The 18,820-nt window shown below is 37.1% G+C and overlaps 1 protein-coding gene across 1 annotated transcript in view; it reads left to right on the forward strand.

The window, feature by feature from the left end:
• cdon (cell adhesion associated, oncogene regulated) overlaps nucleotides 1-18,820 on the forward strand; it is a 36,902-nt gene that overhangs the window by 9,619 nt on the left and 8,463 nt on the right. Inside the window, 10 exon segments of the mRNA XM_046864265.1 lie at nucleotides 7,490-7,638; nucleotides 7,961-8,239; nucleotides 10,707-10,796; nucleotides 10,799-10,852; nucleotides 10,965-11,108; nucleotides 11,234-11,524; nucleotides 11,669-11,938; nucleotides 15,677-15,948; nucleotides 16,566-16,740; nucleotides 18,213-18,326. Coding sequence (XP_046720221.1) covers nucleotides 7,557-7,638; nucleotides 7,961-8,239; nucleotides 10,707-10,796; nucleotides 10,799-10,852; nucleotides 10,965-11,108; nucleotides 11,234-11,524; nucleotides 11,669-11,938; nucleotides 15,677-15,948; nucleotides 16,566-16,740; nucleotides 18,213-18,326 — 1,771 coding nt within the window. The 5' untranslated portion in view covers nucleotides 7,490-7,556.

Here is an 18,820-nt window from a genome sequence, read left to right on the forward strand (position 1 = left end):
CTGATCCGAGCAACTGAGTGTTCCATTGTGTGTACTTACAGCTATAATTCGCTTGAGAATTAGACTTGTGTTCCCACTAGTGCTTTGGTTTGGACAGAGCTGTGAAGTATGAAAGATGCATCCTGCCCACACTAGAGCATACATATATATATATATATATATATATATATATATATATATATATATATATATATATATATATATATAAAAATATCCAAGACTTTCTGGAGCCAGTGAATTCTCCACCCTAGATGTTTCATGCAGATTTTAAAACATTTCAATAGATCCACCAGTCAGAAACTAGCCATGTTTTTCACACCAATGGCAGGATTTTGCGGTAATGAACACCTGAACAAGGGGTTGGGATTGAAATTTAAACAGAGCAAAATATTTTGGCCACAATTTCAATAAAGGTTTTAATAAGCCTATTAAAATGAGGAGAAATTATCTCAAGTTTGAGGAGGTTTGTCAGGTACTTGGTTTTACACTGTACAAGAACAATCTCATGACAGCACCAGCATGTGCATATTATGATGCAAACCACAGACCGCAAGCCATTATGGTCTTAGTGTAGCATTGGTTGAAGATAATTTTGCAAAAAATTAGCATCTGATAGAAGTTTGGGCATGATAGTTAATTGGCTATATCTAGGATGTGTTAGACTTCAGACTGACTATAAACCCTTAGTGTCTTTGGAAAATAAACCTGACCTTAACTAAGCTTCCCTAAAGTATCAGAAACTGTTCATTTGTTTTTAAAGTTCATTGTGACAGCTCAGTACATCCAAGGCAAAAACCAAAAATCTTTTGCAGTACACAGTAAGTACAAGCTTATATAGAGTCAGTACCTACAAAGTATGAAAGACTCAAAATGACCTATGTGGTAGTTTTAGTAGCTCAGTAAGCCCCCAATTATATTGCCAATTGTTAGATATGGCAAGGTATTTAAAGTAACTGCTTCATGCTTTTAACATTTAGAACAGGTGATGCAGTATAAAACTCACGACACTAGACGCAATTCTGCTACACAATTCTACACTACATGTAGTACTAATAAACTAGTAAAGTGGTATACTTGATCTGATTGTTCATAAAATGATTGCTGTTGTTTAGGGAAGTGCTGCAGTGCTATGATTGTTAGGAGAAACTTTTTTGGTGCTGAAGAGCAGGGAGCCAAAGCAGGTGATTTGCAACAATACTATGATGAGTGATGTACATTTATATTGTGAGCAGCCATGTTGATTTGATGTCCCACATTAGAATTCCGAGTTGAGGGGTTGTGTTCTTCTCTCTCTTTTTTTTTTTTTTTTTTACATAGTCATAGGTAGGAATTACCGAGTGATGACCTTTAGCCAAACACGCATAATGTTAATGAACTAACTAACTATGGACTACAGCTGTCATTTCAGTCTATTTGGTCAAAACACTTTGCATTGGTTTCCTTTTTTATTCCTAAAGATGGGATTTTTATCATTCCTAATTGTGGCTAGACTTACACCTATGCCTTTCTTCAAGCCATGTCAAACTTTTCCCTTCATTTAAAAAAATCTGCCTGCACACTTTAATCAGAGAGGGGTTGCCCAGCAGAGGCCAAGCATTTCCATTCATTAGCATCCCGTGCTTGGCCTAAGGCAGCCTTCATTCCTCAAACTTCAACCAATAGTAGCCAATTATAGGCTTGTTCTGGTGGTGCCTCAACAAGCCTACTGTCTGTCCCCCACTCTGTCTACTTTAGTCTCTCTCTCTCTCTCTCTCTCTCTCTCTCTCTCTCTCTTTACTCTTGATTGCTTATTAAGTCACTAAGTTCTACTATTATATAAATGTACCATCAGTAGACTGAACTTCCAGTTCACACCGCATTAGTTTGTTATTAACAGGGGAAATGAGATGAGGCTTGGCAAGTGTTTACATCCTGATTAATCCTCTCTTTTCTACTGCGCCTTCCTTCCCCATGAGCCATTTCTCTCCCGACTGGTTTTATGTTACACTTTTTTTGTAGTGTTCTTGTGATATCAGCTCTAGTCTAGTGACCTTTTGGTTTTCCATTTTCTTTCTCAGCCTTGTTGCCCTCCTTTGCTTTCTCTTAGGAATGTGTGTAGCAGCTCCTCTGTCAGCAGCTGGGAGGACGAGTGCAGACAGGTTCAGTGTATAGTATGAGAGACATCTTCAGCATGTCAGATCAGACTGTCAAAACTCATAGCTTGTTCTTTCTTTCTTTCTTTCTTTCTTTCTTTCTTTCTTTCTTTCTTTCTTTCTTTCTTTCTTTCTTTCTTTCTTTCTTTCTTTCTTTCTTTCTTTCTTTCTTTCTTTCTTTGCAGCTGATGTCTCTTTTGCACACGTCTGTTTAAATTGCAAAGCTTTTGGACATCTGCAAATTTATTTATATCATACTTTTCCCTAGGAATATTAAGTTAGTATTTCTTTCTGTTTCTCTTTCTTACTCTTTTAATCTCTATTTAATGTTCCCTTTAGAGTCTGATGCTCCCTGTTGTTTTCATTTGTCCATGTTTATCCAGGATGGATCTGTTGTGTTGCTCTTCTTCTTTAGAAGGATGCAGGTGTCTTCAGATGCCACTAACCCACAGGGGCCTTTTCCAATGTTTATCTTTCCTGGTGTCACCCTGGTAGGCGCTTTCACTCAGGCAATAATGCTCATCTTGTTGCAGCAGAGATTTTTGAGGTCGTGGAGTGTGTTATTCTAGCATCATTCGGGATATACGAAGATAGAGGAAGTTTTCATCATTTGCTCTCCAGCAGTTATGTTCTAGAGGAAGCAAATCAGTAGCATGTAGTTAGAGTGCTTCAAATTGTGCTTTTATTACTGTTTTTTCCCAGTATAATTTAGAGTTTTCTTGGCTTACTGAGAAAGTCAAATGCAGTTTTTGTGCTTTATACTAGAGATATAATGTGGTAGATTTGCATAATCTGTTTTAAGGAATTGGTGTGTAGTATTGTATAATACAGGCTGGCAGTAATACAAATAAAATACATATATATTTGTTTTTATCTTGTATTGTGTCTAAAACTTCGTCGCAAAGGCAAAAACTAGCATTTAATTGGATTATGTGCAATAACTGAAACAGATGTTGCTAGATCCAGTTATTGTTAGATCATTGGGAATTGCCTTTAAACTTTGTTTCCAAGACCCATCCTTTTAAAAAGTCATAAATAATAATACACAAAAATATAACTGCTATAAAGTCACAGCTAAATGTAGCAGTGAATGTTTTTTTATCATCATGAATTTCTATAGTTTGATAATGTCAATAATGCACAGCTTATCAATACCTGGCTGTGGCCATCTTTGATTTATTCTAATATTTTCTTTTTTATAGGGGATAAATAAGTTTGATCATAAGATTAAAAAAAGTCATGTTACTGTTATCTAACATTTAAAAAGGATTATATCACAGCTTAGGTATTAAGTCTAAGACCACACATGCTGGGAAAGCATCACCTTTCACCTTAAACAACAGATTGCGCATTGTTCATAGAAGGCCATCCGAGCTGTCTCAGCACACAAGTGCATTTATAAATGATGAGCATTTTATTATAGTGTATTCTTTTTTATTTATTTCCAAATAATGGCTAATTATGACTAAATAATGCATAGTTAATATACATGGAAAACAATGAAAAAAATAGCATAACATTAATATCTGCATTTCTGATTAATCTGTGGCTATGAACAAAGTAGCCTGTAGAAAATTAAATTAATTAAACATAAACATACATTTAATTTGTATATGCTTGTGTAAATGCAGTTGCAAAGAAACTATACTAGCTTCCAAATAGATTAATAAGTAATATAAGAATAGATTAATATATTAATAATAAAACATATATTAGTATAATTAGTAATAAAAGTACCGTTACATACTTATTAAGGGCAATTTAGAATGATCTAATTCATCCAACTGAGCTTTTGAAAGTTTATGAAAGAAAGAAAAAGCAGCTTTGATGTGCTGGGATTGAATTTATAACCTACTTATTAGACCTACAAAATCTTAATCTACTGTTTTATCATGTATTTGGTGCAGAAAATTTTTTGTTTTATTTAAATGTCATTTACCAATGTTTTATTATTTACATAGAAAAGGATCATTTTATTGCCAGCCAGGCTAAACCTTCTTTACTTTACTGTAAAAAAAGATATTTTTGCTATTCAAAAACCTTATAGTGAGGGGCCTGATTATTGACCATGTTTCAGCCATCTACCACCTCCTGTGATAAGCAGTACAGTTTAGGCCTTAAATTTAGGTTGGATTATACATTTACTGGTTGTGGAATGCTATCAACAGTCAGATGTTGGTCTTTTTGTGTCTTAAAGAGCAGGGTTGGCAATACAGGCAATAGTTTAATGGTAGCATAATGGTCTATCCATGTCCAGGTATTGCTACACTTTGCACTTTGCACTTTTGTTACTAATAGGCTTTTTTATTTTTTGATGGATGTAAGATTATCATCAAAACAGAAACACGAGAATGGGCATGTGACAGACCCCTATAATCTATCTTTCTCTGTTTTCTCTCTCTCTCTCTCTCTCTCTCTCTCTCTCTCTCTCTCTCTCTCTTTCCTTATCTTTTCCCCTGACATCCATGTGTTAAGGCTCCAGAAAGCATCTCCTACCAGCATCCAGCTCCCCTTGCTTTCCCTCTCTCTTTTCCTCTTTGCCTATGAAGAATGACACCAGATATCCTGTGCTGCATCAGCCTACCCTGAGCCCACTGCCTACAGGCGGATGTCAGTAGAAAGGCAGGGAGATAAGAGGCAGGAATGATGCCTCTGTGTTTCCTCGTCTCGCCAGATTGCCAGGAGAGATTGCAAGAGCCACTACTTTCTGTACCCACTCCTTACTGTATACAGTGTACACACAGGTGGCATTAGTCCACTGTAAAGTGCATTTGTTTGCATAGCAGTTACATCCATGTGAGATGTCAGAATGCATAATATTGGCTAGGGTTTTAAATAACAGGTTTTTGTTATGATTGAAATTATATATGATTATTCTGGAGGTAAGGAGCAGATTCCACTGATGGGATAGGGGCAATGCTTAAAGCTTGTCAGGACATGCAGCAGAGCAGAAATACTGCCCTTAGATTCATAGGATGGAGGAGATACAGCACAGCTACATGTGCTTCTTACAGGTTTTACACACACATTCTTTTAAAACATTTTGTGTGAGAACTAACACAGGTTGCTCATTTATTCTGATTAATATTTTTGATGCTAGTGTCACCTGTATTCCAAAGTAGTATTCCAAACCAGTTTGCTTTAGCAGGTCTTAGTGGTGAGAACATGATATCGTTTCTTACCCACACTTTCTTCCACACCCATTTTTTCCGGAGCGTGACCTCATAGGGCTGGACCACTCCTAGCAGGCACCCACTGACACTTCATGCTCTGATGACCTTTTGACCCTCTACTTGACAGTGGGCGTGAGCAAGAGGCTAAAATATTTATTTTTTCCTGTGTCTGTTAATTTGTGGTTGATGTGTTTGTCTGTGTGTGCATTTGACTTAAAGAGTGCATTTGGACTTGCACTGTAGTAGACTAACTTCCGCAGGGTTCACTGAAATGATTATTGCTCCAAACAAATTTAATGAAATAATTTATGTAGAAGACAAAGAGGAACAACGTGTAGAGGTTTTGCTGTTACAAGAACGTGTGTGTGTGTGTGTGTGTGTGTGTGTGTGTGTGTGTGTGTGTGTGTGTGTGTATTTCTGATTGTCTGAATTGTATGCAAGTCGGCATGTGTGCTTATTCATCTCTTTCTATGCTTGTATAGCTCTGATGATGATTCCTCCTACAGTCCCTTTAGAAAAGCACTATAGAAAGGGACTGTAGACTTTAGAATACACTGAAGACGTTTGTATTTGAGACCAGAAGATGAATATCAGAAGACAGATAAAAATTCTAGATCAACTTGCTTCTTTCAGTTGTTTGTTTGAGGTAGTTTCTCTTCAGTTTCTTCTTCAGCAGGTGAAATGCACTCCTAAATTTGCCCTCAGTTTCAAAATGACTTGCTTATTATACATATATATAATTCTTTTTTTTTCTGCAACAAGTGCAGTCTTCACAGTTGAAACCCAGGACTTAAAACAGGAATAGATATTTGGAGCTATTAATTATTTTAACAATTAGTCTAACAGGGTGCATGTAGGCACCAAGAAACACCTGCCACATGTTCTAATGTCCGCTTAGAAAAATTGGTGTTTTTAAACAAAAGGGGTCATGTTTTAAGTTGTTTAACCCATCTAGATGTAAATATAAGGAAATGGAAGCCGAAATTATTAAGTCATTTCATGTTCATCGTTTGACAGCAAAACCCAAAGTTCTTCAGTGTATAGCAAAAAAAAAAAGGTATTTGCTTTGCCCTTCCAATACTTTCAGATGAAACTATATGTGTCACTTTTTTAATTTGTCAGAGCTGAGCAACCTGCCCTGTGTATCAAGCTCCATGGCATCCACATTGTGAATGTCTCAGCTGGAAGGCTATTGTCCTCAGCCCCCTAGCCAAACCACGCTTACAAACCAGGAGAGGGTGATCAAAGAGCCGTCAGATTAGCTTGGGCCTGACACAGAAGGTGGAGCCCGGAATGGGGGTGGGTGGCTGCTAGTTCAAAAGGAAAGAGGAATGCCTCTCATTACGTTCCTTCCACTTCTTTTCTTGTCTGTCTGTTTGGGTTCTCTGCATCAGTGTGTTAATGCGTGTCTGTGTGAGCGTGTGAGAGCGTGAGCCAGCACCCCATGTCTGCACTTCAGGCTACATTGAGCCTGTAAGGAAGCAACACACTGCGAGAGGAGAGTGATATTAAGAGTGGATGATGGCATATATCCCAGGCAGAGAGTCCCTGAGAGGAACACAGAGAGGGTGTTAGGAGAGGGAGACAGCAAGTGAAGTTGTGTGAGACAAAGGGGCAGGGAAGAGACTAAGTGGAAATTCCAGAGTGTGAATGTGGAGAGTCTCTCAGTGGGAGACAGGAGTAGCAGATTTCTCATGGGGGAAGGCTAGCCAAGATGAAGGAATGCATAGAAGGATGTGTCACGATGCGTATTGTGAGTGTTGTCGGGGATTAATAGCTAAATCTAAAGTACTACTGGTCTCTTGAGTTTCCAAATTCAGTATAGAATACAAGTCAGTTTGTTGTTTCGTGTCTTTTTTAATTATTTTATGTATGTACATACACACAAACACACTATTATTGGGTCACTTTGGGGCAGGATGGTGTAAATTCAATTTGTGGCTAATATCTATTTGCTGCAGCCAGGGCTAGCGCACACAGACATCGGTATAAAGAAATTCAAGCGAATGTGTATGTAGAAAAACAAATATTGTTTGTTCTATACAGCGCAGTGTTTTAATGTGACTCATTCGAGGAAAGTGTTTGTAGTTGGTATGCCACAGCTGCAATGATGTCATTTATTACATTATAAATAAAAAAAATGAAGATGGGTTGAACATGGTCTAATAAACTTTTTTTTTTCAGGGCAGGTGTGCATGTGAAGGGTGTGTGAGTGAGACCCCTGGTTAGCATCCTGAGGTGAAGCAGCATCATGGAAGACAAAGGCCTAAGAGGCCTGAAGGTTCTGTCTGTTGTGCTGTGCATTTGCCAAACCCTTCTTCTTAACTGCCCTTGTGAGTATAGACGCAAACACACACACACACACACACACACACACACACACACACACACACACACACACACACACACACACACACACACACTTAGCTTTACAGTCAGTACACAGTCAGCTTTAGATAGCAGAGGCTCTATATTTATTGTTATCCTGGATATCCCCATCTGGAATTGTGGTTTATATTTTCTCTGTCTATCTTAGTCCATGTATACACCAAAGCATCAAACTTTGCTTCTTTCTGAGCAATGGTGAAATTGCTGATATATGTTATGTTTGTTCTCTCTATTTTTTTGTCCCCCAACCCCCTTCCTACTATTCAGTTGCATTATCACTTTTGTTCCACACACAACCTGCCTCTGTGGTTCAGAAGCAGGGTAGCACTGTTCACCTGCACTGTTCGGTGCATGCTGCCTCAGCCACAGTCACCTGGTTGTTCCAAGGTCATGCCCTGGAGCCGGGGTTGTTACCTGGGGTAGAGGTGCAGCCTGACAGAATCACCCTCTCTTCTCTCCAGCCCCAAAACACTGGCACTTACCAGTGCGTGGCACACTCAGACACAGGTTCCATCATCAGCCAATGGGCACGGGTAACCATCGCAGGTATGTACACAGTTTACTCCCACTCTGACACACTCACAGGGGGGGTGTAAACAGAACTGGCGAAATATATGTCAAAATATGGTTTCGATTTCAAATGACTCTGGAATCATTGTTATATTGTTGTGATGATCAGGTTAGATATTTAAGTGTGTGTTGGAAAAGTGTGTGATGTCTGCAGCTTTAAGATTGACAGATAAATTGTTGTGTCTCATAACTTGTTTCCTTCAAGCCTCTCTTATAGTCTTATACAAAGTTTAATAGTGAATGCTGTCTGATTAAAGAGCATAACATTTTTTTTTTTCCTGATGGATCTTAGTTTCCCTTGTCCGTGCTTGCCGAACAGATAAAGCTGTTGTTTTTAAATGTGATGTTTATAAGGGGTACGAGAATTCAACAAGTATCTCCTTTTGCTGTTCACAATAAGTACATAAACATGTACTGTAAAAAATACATTTTGTACTGTAAAATTATATATATATATTTTTCATTTTTAACACTGGCATATAAACATTTCATTAGTTGTTATTAGTTATGAATTTTATATGTGAATTTTACTTTTAACTCTTAATTACTTTATTTAGTTTTACAGCTTTCAGCTGACATCCTTTTCCAAGTGACTTATAGAAATGATTTGTAGTGTCTTGACAGAAACATGTCTTCATGCTCGTTCACTAGTTCAGGAACCAAGACTTTCACAGAGAATATTTAAAATTCCAAAAATAACGACTATAAAGAAGTAGGGATTTAATTATGACGAATAAAGCGCTGTATAAACGGAGGATGATGTCTGTGCATATGTGTTAGGAATAAACAAATGCTGAAAAACAACGCTGTATTACACTGTGCGACATTCCAGGACATCAGCTGAGACACTGAATACAATTTAACCCCTTATACTTAAGTGGCTTTTTCTATGGACACCCATTAATCTGCATAAGAAATTTGATCTGGACTATACAATACATAAAACAAATCAGAGCAATTCTTATTAACTAAAGTTTGCTTTGTCAAAAAATAAGGGTAAAAAAACCTAAGCTTCTATTTAAAAAATACTCCAACATATGGCATACATCAAATTCTTCACAATCTAGTTCACCACTTTTTTCTGCAGAGCCCATGCACTTAAATTAAAGCCCAAGAAGTTTGTCTCTTATACTTGTACAATTGTGACAAAACTCACAATAAACTGGCCATTTCTTCATGCATTCAACATTCTGTCTATAAGAATCAATATATTGGTTATTGTCTAATACATTTCATGTCTTGACATGCACTGTAATATTCTTAGCATTATTTACTTTCACTGTGAGTGGCCATAAGGTATAGGTCATTGTTTTGACTTGTTATATAGGTTTGAAATTAAATTTTTGAAAAGTGACCTCATACTGCAGACTTTCAGCTTCATTTTAATAAATAACTAAGTTACATTTTTAAATCCTTTGATGTCGATGATTGAAGTCAGCCTATAGACATCACCAGATGCTTGGCTTATACCTTGCTGTTTTTTCCAGACTTGGCCTTTGCAGAGCATTCCATTGTGTTACCTCAAAAAGGGTCTTTGATTTATTTTGTAGTATGCTTCGGGCATGCACTGTCCATCAGTGTGACTTGCTATTGGCCTTTTTTTTTCTAATCATCTTTGCTCCAGATCTATCATATTCCAGGGGATTCTTCTGTCCACAGCCATCTAAATGTCACTCCACAGCTTTTCAATAGGATTTAGATCTTGACTCTGATTGGGTCATTCCAAAACATTGATCATTTTCTAAAGGCATTCCTTTGTTAATTTGTGCCATTATTATCATGCTGGAAGGTGAAATTTCTTTTTCATTTTTAGCTATCCAACAGAGGTTTGCATTGTTTGGTTTTGTGCCAAAATAGATATTAGTATTAGTAGATATCCATGATTCCTCCATCTTTATTAGACCCCCAGTCCCATCTGAAGAAAATCATTATTTAACATAAAAAAAGTGCAAAACCATTTTCAACCCATTTTTTATATCCACTGTATATCACACCACCAACCAATGAAATAATTTTTATATCATATCATAGACCACCACTCGATCATGGATGTATAATAAGAAAAACAAGAAAATGCTACCAAACCAGTTGCTTGTGTTTGAGCTGCTAGCACTTTGGCCAAAAACACTTCAAATCAAGTGCCACAAAAGGAAGGAAGTTTTTTTTAGTTCATGTGCCTCTTTAGCAGTATCCTTTATTAGTCTGGAGGTTTCCTCTGTAGTGGCATGGGCTGATGTCGGGAAGTGAACATTATCAGAAGCAGCACTTGCCTGATTGGTCATGCAGATAACAATGTATTATTATTCAGTAGAGTGGACATGTTACCAGTTGGCCACACTCCAATATAATTATTGAACTAACATTTTTAAGACCCAAAGGTTAATATGATGATCATGTTTTATTTTATCATTTTGCATTGACCTGTGTTTCACTGTACATTTAGATATTACGGAGTTCGGCCAGACTAATCGGCGGTCTTTAGTAGAAAAAGAAGGGAACACTGCTGTTATAGAGTGCCAGCTACCTCGGAGCATTCCCCAGCTTTGCCACGTTACAGAATACGGGGAAATTGGATAGAGGAGTCTACAGGTATACCACAATATTCTAGGGTTTAAAAAAAAGAAAATAACTCGGATGTCTATATATATATATATATATATATATATATATACTTTAATATGTTTTTCATATTATCTTTCAGATGAATATTTAATCCTTCCTTCTGGGAACCTTCAGATAGTCTCTGTTTCTCCAGAGCACAAGGGCATGTATAAATGTGGAGCTTATAATCCTGTTACCAGAGAGGTCAAGGTCGAGCCCTATGGCACTAAGCTCTTTGTGAAAAGTAAGCTGTATAAAAAAAAAAAAAAAAATATTACTGCAAAGGCACTTTGTAGAAAACACGAATACGTTTTTTGTTTTTTGCTGTGTATGGATTGCATTTAGCTAACCCCGCTCTCCCTTTTGCAGATTCTGATGGTCCTTCCCCTGTGGGGATAGTATATCCAGTCAACTCTGTCAACCTGACAGTGGAACAGTCTATGTCCTTGGTTCTGGAATGTGTAGTATCAGGAAATCCCTCTCCTGTTGTTAAATGGTTGAAGAATGGCCAAGAGCTGCTTCTTACTTCCAGAATGAGACTTCTACATAGTAATCTGGTGCTGAGTGATGTTCAGATAAGTGATGGAGGAAATTACACTTGTTTTGTTCAAGCAGAGGAAGGTGCTTTGGCCAGTGCCAACTATACTGTGGATGTACTTGGTAAGCTCAGTCATGTGGAATATTACATGTCATATTTGCCCCAATCACGTAAACAAAAATACAGGTTAATAAAATAAATACATTTAGGCTTTTTGCCATGTAATGAGATATCATAGATATTTTTTTTCTCTTTTTCTCCCATAGGTCCTCCTATTATACTAAGAGGTCTGAGTGACACGGTTGTGAAATCTGGTTCATTAGTGAAGTTCAGTTGTGCCATCTCAGGAAATCCTGTTCCTAACATCACCTGGCTCTTCAACTCTTCCCCAGTTTTATCTTCAATACGACTCCAGATATCCCACTCCACCCTGCACATTTTTTCAGTCACTACTCAGGACCAGGGCATGTACCAGTGTGTGCTAGACAACAGGATTGGCTCGGCACAGTCAGCTGCCAGACTTAGCATTCAGCTTGGTAAGAATGTCTTATTTTTCGGCAGTATAAAGAAAAGTTTCTTATTGTGCCATTCTATCAAGTCTTATTTTATAGAAGAATTGTTCTAAAGTTCATTAAACAACATTCTTCAATTTATATTTAAGTAGTGATGTCAGGAGGGACATAGGGAAGGATATATGAGACTAGTGTTTGAGGGGTGTGGGAGTACGCCAGGCCCTGTTGAGGAGCTGGAAGGAGGATTATGGGATGCAGACAGGCCTTTTTGGCTACAGTAGTGCTGGGGGAGGGTTGCAGGAGCAGAGAGGTCTTTGGCGGGCAGCACCAGAGCCATGAGAGTGAGCTTTGTATGTACTGTCGTGGATAAGCTCTTGAACAGCGGAATGTAAGGAGTAACTGCACAAGGTTATGATGAGAAGCAGACCACCCAGCTGTCAACCTTACATACAACTGGCCTTCCACTTATTAACACACACCTATGTGCACACAAACACACATACACACACAATTTCTAACCTCCCCCATTCTGCTCCAGCACTGTTTATCAGCATTTCTGAGCGTGATTGATAAAGGCAGAGATTTGCAAGCTTTATGTTAGAAAAAAATACATCTGAGGTCAGTTCCAAATGCTGTTTTTCCCTAGGTTGTATGACAGAGAGAATATGGTTTTGATAAAATGCAGGTCGGCTTAAAATCACGACTGTTTATGTAAAGTTGTTCATCTCAGATACTGGAGGAGTGTATTATGGAAAAATGTTTCAGGGTAAGTTGTCTGCTAAATCTATCACTGCAGCCCCCCAAAAAATGTGCCTTTAAGTAATAAGTCTTCTCATAGCATATATGCTCTGCTATTTAAAAAACTGCTCTGCCTTTTTTCCCCCCACTAAAACTGGACCAATTCCGAAAAAATTGTTTTACAGCCTGTGTCAAAAGTTAAATAACATAACGTACATTTCACTTGTTTCAAAATATACAGACAATAACCTGCATCACTGAGATATTCTTAAGTAGTGAACATTTAGACATTCATCCATCCAAGGTCAAAGTTGGGGTAGACCAAGAAATCTTGGAAACACTGGGCATGTGTAGAGGCTACACATTCCAGTTTATTAGTACACTTATTCATTCACTTATTTAGACCTAGCAACAATTGCATATTTATTACATCTAATTGCGTGTTTGGGAGGTGAGAGGAAACCAGAGAATCAGGAATTACATCATGCACAGCTGAGGTGAGGATCGAATAGAGGACTCTGAAGCTGTGAGGTGACAACACTAATGACTGTGCCACTATGGGTAACACACAGTACCTGAGACTTCCTCATAAAACTTCAGAAAGGCCAGCCTACTCATTATATTCATGCATTGAGCACAGTGCATGCTGAGAAGTATGTCTGTCAAGCCTTTGACTAACACGGGTCCGAATACTGGTTGTTCTCTGTGCTTGAACGGAAATGATTTAAGAATCCTTTCACTGTACACACTGGTTTCTCTCTTTCCACTCCCTTATATATTCGCTCCCCCTTTTTTTCCCTGCCAGATGTCATGGCAGTCTCTCATTGGTAATGTTTACGGAACACCCAACTTTCCCCTATTAATGCACATAAGAATGACCTGAGTCAGAATGAAGGTGAGAGAGATGTGTTATAATAAGTGTACAATGTGTACTAATGCATTCATATTCGGTTACATCACTAGTGTACAAGGTAGATGAATTAAAGATTAGTCTCAGAAATTTTCACTGCTTGTCTTTCTGCTTCTCTCATGTTCCAGGTCAGTTTAACCCCTCAGAAAATGTCAGGTGGCAATACTGAAATTATAATATTATTACATTTATTTAGAGTTATGAAAAATGCATTTAAATGGATTTCAGTGTCATTAACATTGCAATTGCATGAATAAATGCATAAATAGCTAAACAAAAATAAATAAACACAAATGACAATAATTATGCAATTATATTATTATAAATATAAATATTCTGTATTAACTAATCTAATATTTTAATTCAGATTGTCATGTTAAAATTTGTTTAATTAGTCTTCATGAAAACTGATAAAATGCATTGCATATGGTGTTTCAGCTACATGTCTCTCCTGTACTTGTTTCAATGTGTTTTCTCTGGTTGCACTGTTGGACTTTGATGTTGCTCCCTGACATTTCAGACACTTTTAAAAAGACATCTTGACGATGGCTCAAATAACAACTTCATTGTATGATTGGGGACTTCTATAGGGTCTTCGTTATAATGCATGCCAAAACATTTTATGAATGTAAACGTTTTAAACATAAAATCATACAAAAATATTTAAATTAATCTTTTATTAGACTAAAATGGCTATAATGATAGACACCCACCTGGTGATTTTAGACTTAAGGAGGCATGGATGTTATTGATATGCACTAAAAATAAATATGAGGTTCTTATTTGATCATGGATCTTTAAAGCCAGTATGTCATGTTCATGTTGAGGGTTTCCATATGTCAGCAAAATTCTTAGACTAAAATTCTTGACTATTGCTTAGTCACAGCTATGTTATATAAAATATCGACTACTTGAAATAAAGTTTGCCAGGACAGCTGTTCAAGAAGTTGAAAAACTTTCTACAATTAAAATTTTCAGCAGTAATTTTTTTTCTCTCAGTATTTTCCAGTGCTGTCAGGGCATAGGTTATGCTTTACATATAAAAGAAAAATCTAACTTTTGCGTACAGACAACACTGACTTCTGTTTTTACGATACAATAGCATTGTAATGCATCCCTATTTTGTACTCACTATGTATTCACCATGCATCTTCATGCATTGGAATGTAAACTACAGAGTAAGAGAGGTAAAAAAGGGAGGGAATGTGGACCATATTATGGAGGGTGAGAGTACAGAGCAAGCTTAGAGCTTGGATTGTGTCTGGTATTTTACAGGTGCAGTGTGGAATGCAAGTTCACTTGTTTTAAGCCCAGGCTTTTGCTCTACAGTCAGAAGCCCTGAAGTTGTTTGTTTTGTAGAGTAAACCAGTGCCATGCCCCCCAGAATTAGGACAGAGAAGCGATACAGAGATATCACATTCTAGTCTAGCTCTACATCAACTGTGTACAATCAAAACTCTTTTTGAAAATAATTTTTGCTTACCCAGATACAGCTGTCTTTTAGGTTTGGCTTGTGGATACATAACTAGACAAAATTTATTCATCTAACTAAATAGCAAGACACTGAGACACACACTGTTTAAAGGCATCACTGGTCTCCATTACATTACATCTTTTTGCTGCCAAGCCTGTATAAGATGTCATGTTTCCAGTATTTGTTATTTCCCAGGTGGACCACTTTGGCTGCAGATAGTATTCGGTTAAGCAAGAAATAATAAACAAAGCATTATTGGGCAGTGCCGTTTAAGTCCTGGCCACTGTGTTTTACAATGAAGATTGAAAGAGCTCCATATTGGTACTGAAGCATTTACTCCTGCTGTACTGACGTTTTCTAGGTTGCACCGTTGCTCAACAGATTACTTACATTCTTTCAGGGAAAGACTTGGATCGCCATGTAGGAACTATTGTCCTCAACACAGTGCTCTATTTAAGATCTAGTTGTACTGTTTAAATGTGTGATATTAAGGAAAACTGCTGATAAATGTTTTTTCTTTGTGTAAAAATGAGATTATTTGTACAGGGTTACTAAAAACATTAATGCTCTCAGTATTAGATATTAAACACATTAAACACAGACAATGTAAAAATGTATTCCAAAACAACTGTTTCAACAGATCCGCAGACCACGTCAACCACTGCTGCTACAATAGATATGCAACCGACTGTCCAACAAGTCCAGAGTGATGAGGGAGAGGGGCTGTTCCTACCATCGGATGGTGATGTCAAAGGTTCATTCACAGAGAGGACCAGTGACAAGCCAACTCCAGAGGCCCCAATCATTATCAGTCCACCACAAACACATAGACCTAATGCTTATGAACTGGAGTGGCGGCCAGGGCGAGACTGGGGGAAACCAATCAACGCCTACTTTGTTAAATATCGCAAGGTGATTAAAGTTTTCACTTTATTTGGAAGTGCTTCTTTGAAGCCATTTTCTAGAGATGTTTGTCTTTGCATATTCATGCCTAATAACAATTTATTTACTTTTCAGAGAATGGCTAAATGAAGACCTAAATGTACTTGGTAAAACTGCAATGTGTTGATCTGGTTTAGGAATACCTGTTTTGATTTGTGATTTAATGTAGAGCATTACCATCAAATATACATCTAGTTCATTTAAATTTTTTTGTTTGCTTTTGTTTTAAATCTGTGTGATTCCAACAGATTTCTTCTTTTTATGCTAAACTGCTCAATAAGGATCTTTATCACAATAAATTAAATTTGATATAAATTATTTTGTCACTAAAGTAAAAAATCTATTAACGAAAAGCTTTTATAATGGTAAAATAATCAAAATGGCAACAAACAAAAAACAATCCTCAGAGACCTGTACAGGCACTACCATACGTTTTCTTAATTTTGAGAAACCATTGGGTAAAATAAAAGTAAGATAAGGACAGAGACTTGATATAAATCCAACAGCAGCAGTTCTTCTATGTGATATCTGCTGATTCATGTTGATGTATAAGCACCAGCTCCTGTTTTTTTGCCATGCTGCTATAGGTGGATGAAATGGGCAATGTGGTGGGGAGTTGGCACACAGTACGAGTTCCCGGTAGTGAAAGGAGCCTCCCCTTGTCGGACCTGGAGCCTTCTAGTCTGTATGAGGTGCTGATGGTGGCACGTAGCAATGCTGGCGAGGGCCAACCCGCCATGCTTACCTTTCGAACCGGAAAGGGTGAGGATTACATTCACATATTCATCCACTCACTCTCTTTGGTGTTTGGTGGACTGTGTTGTTAATTCCAGCAATAGTGTGTTATCTAATAAAAAAACTCCACTACCACAAGAGTGGTACTGCTGTAGTGATAATGTCCACTATCTAAATCATATAGTTCAGTTCAGTTCAATTTCCCTTAATCACCATTACAACACTAATTAACATGTTAAACGTGTAATTCATGTTAACAGATTTATTAACTGATATATTTAAATGAATAACTAAACAAACCTGCATTGACTAATGTTTATTAAACAGTTTCTTGTGTTTGTTACTTGTGTATATTTACATTATTGTGTAGTTTTACTATAATACTGGAGTATTATAGAGAGTGTAATGTAGTATTGATGTCATTGTATATGCTTCTTTTTAGTGCTCAAAATATTTGTTTTATCAGTTTTTCGTATTTGAATTTTAACTGGAAGTGGTTGTTCTATTTTATTCATTTATTTTTGAAAATTTACAACAGTAAATATTAATTTTCATAACTTATTCCACTCCTAAATTGCATGTCTTGTTGATATTTTTGGAAAGTTGTTATTCTTGCTAATGTCAACTCAGTAAATAAGCCATCTAGGTTTCAGACCAATTTAATTTAATTTTTTTCCAAAACAAGAAACCTTTAATTACACTACAGTTGGCAGTATTAGCCATTTAGTATTTCATAAGTTAACTTTAGTTTGGGGAGAAAGTTTGGTTTACTGGATACACTACCAGTATAAATTATAAAAGTTACAAATGGTTTTCTTTTTAAATATAACACACAATGATAGTTTAACAATCAAGAAAACTTTGTGCAATAAATGTACAGAATTTTTCTGAACTTAATTTATTTTTAAAGTCACCATATATATGTTGCTGAGTGAGTTATATGACGCAGTAGCCCTTTTTTTGGTTTTGTTTAGTTTCGTTTAGTTTCGTTTTGTTTTGAGACCTCACAATCTTCCTTATAGGCTTCATATAAACTTTTGCATTGTTATATTATTCCACAAACTTATTGTTTTACACACTTTTTAATACAGCATACAATGCATGAATATATTTATGAACCAAACAAACCAATCCAAAATGGGATATTATTATATCACAGCATCCATTATCATGTTTGTATATTCATAAACCTGTAAAACACAGTTGAACTGCCCTGTATAATCCAGCTGGACACACAGAGCAGAGATTATTAGAGTCGCGTCACTTCCATTTGAGAACATGCAACTGTGTGCAGTAACGCATAGCCAGTCAGTAAGGCTAAATGAGGCATACAGACCTCCACACTGCATTGGCACAGTGCAGCCGCTGTTCACAGAGGGAATAACAGAGCTGTAAATCACTGCCAATCTCTTCCCAGCACTTCTCTCAGGTTTTTTCCCCCTCGTCCTCTCGTCTTTCTCATTCTCTTTTCTCATTTTTTCCCCTTTGTGATTTTTTAGAGAAGAGCTCCTCCTCCAATAAGAATCCCTCGAAGGCCCCATTTGTGTCTTTGCCTGAGAAAGCCCCCGAAGATAAAATCAATACGCACTATGGAGTGGTCATCCATGACAGAGGTACACCTTCTATGATGAATAAATCACAAATTATTAATTTGACAGAGTAAAATCAAACAATTCAAATACTTTGGCAATGGCTGTAATTGAGAGTGCATGTTATAAATATTTATTATAGTGTCTAAGCATGTATGGGTTATGAAGATTTGTGTCTTTGTGAATGAGAGTGAGTTTCTTTGATTGAACATTAATTTAGCCTTATCTTTTTTTTACACTAACCCCCTCTCTTCTCTATGACCTTCTCTCTTTCTCAATTTGCCTCTTTCTGTCTATGGCCCAGAGCCCGTTCAGTAAGTACATGCTCCACTCTGGCATGTGGTTTGTCTATGTTGTGTGTGTTTCTGTTTATTTTACTTTAGCTGCTCTTTTTCTCTGTGTGCGTGTTTGATCCTTTTCACATGATTGATGGTCAACTGTTTCCACTTCACAGGAAACATGGCCATTTTTCATGTTCATTCTAGTAACTCGAATAATCATGTTTATGGTTTCAGATT

Source organism: Silurus meridionalis, chromosome 13 (genome assembly GCF_014805685.1).
Source record: "Silurus meridionalis isolate SWU-2019-XX chromosome 13, ASM1480568v1, whole genome shotgun sequence".
Classification (NCBI taxonomy): Eukaryota; Metazoa; Chordata; class Actinopteri; order Siluriformes; family Siluridae; genus Silurus; species Silurus meridionalis.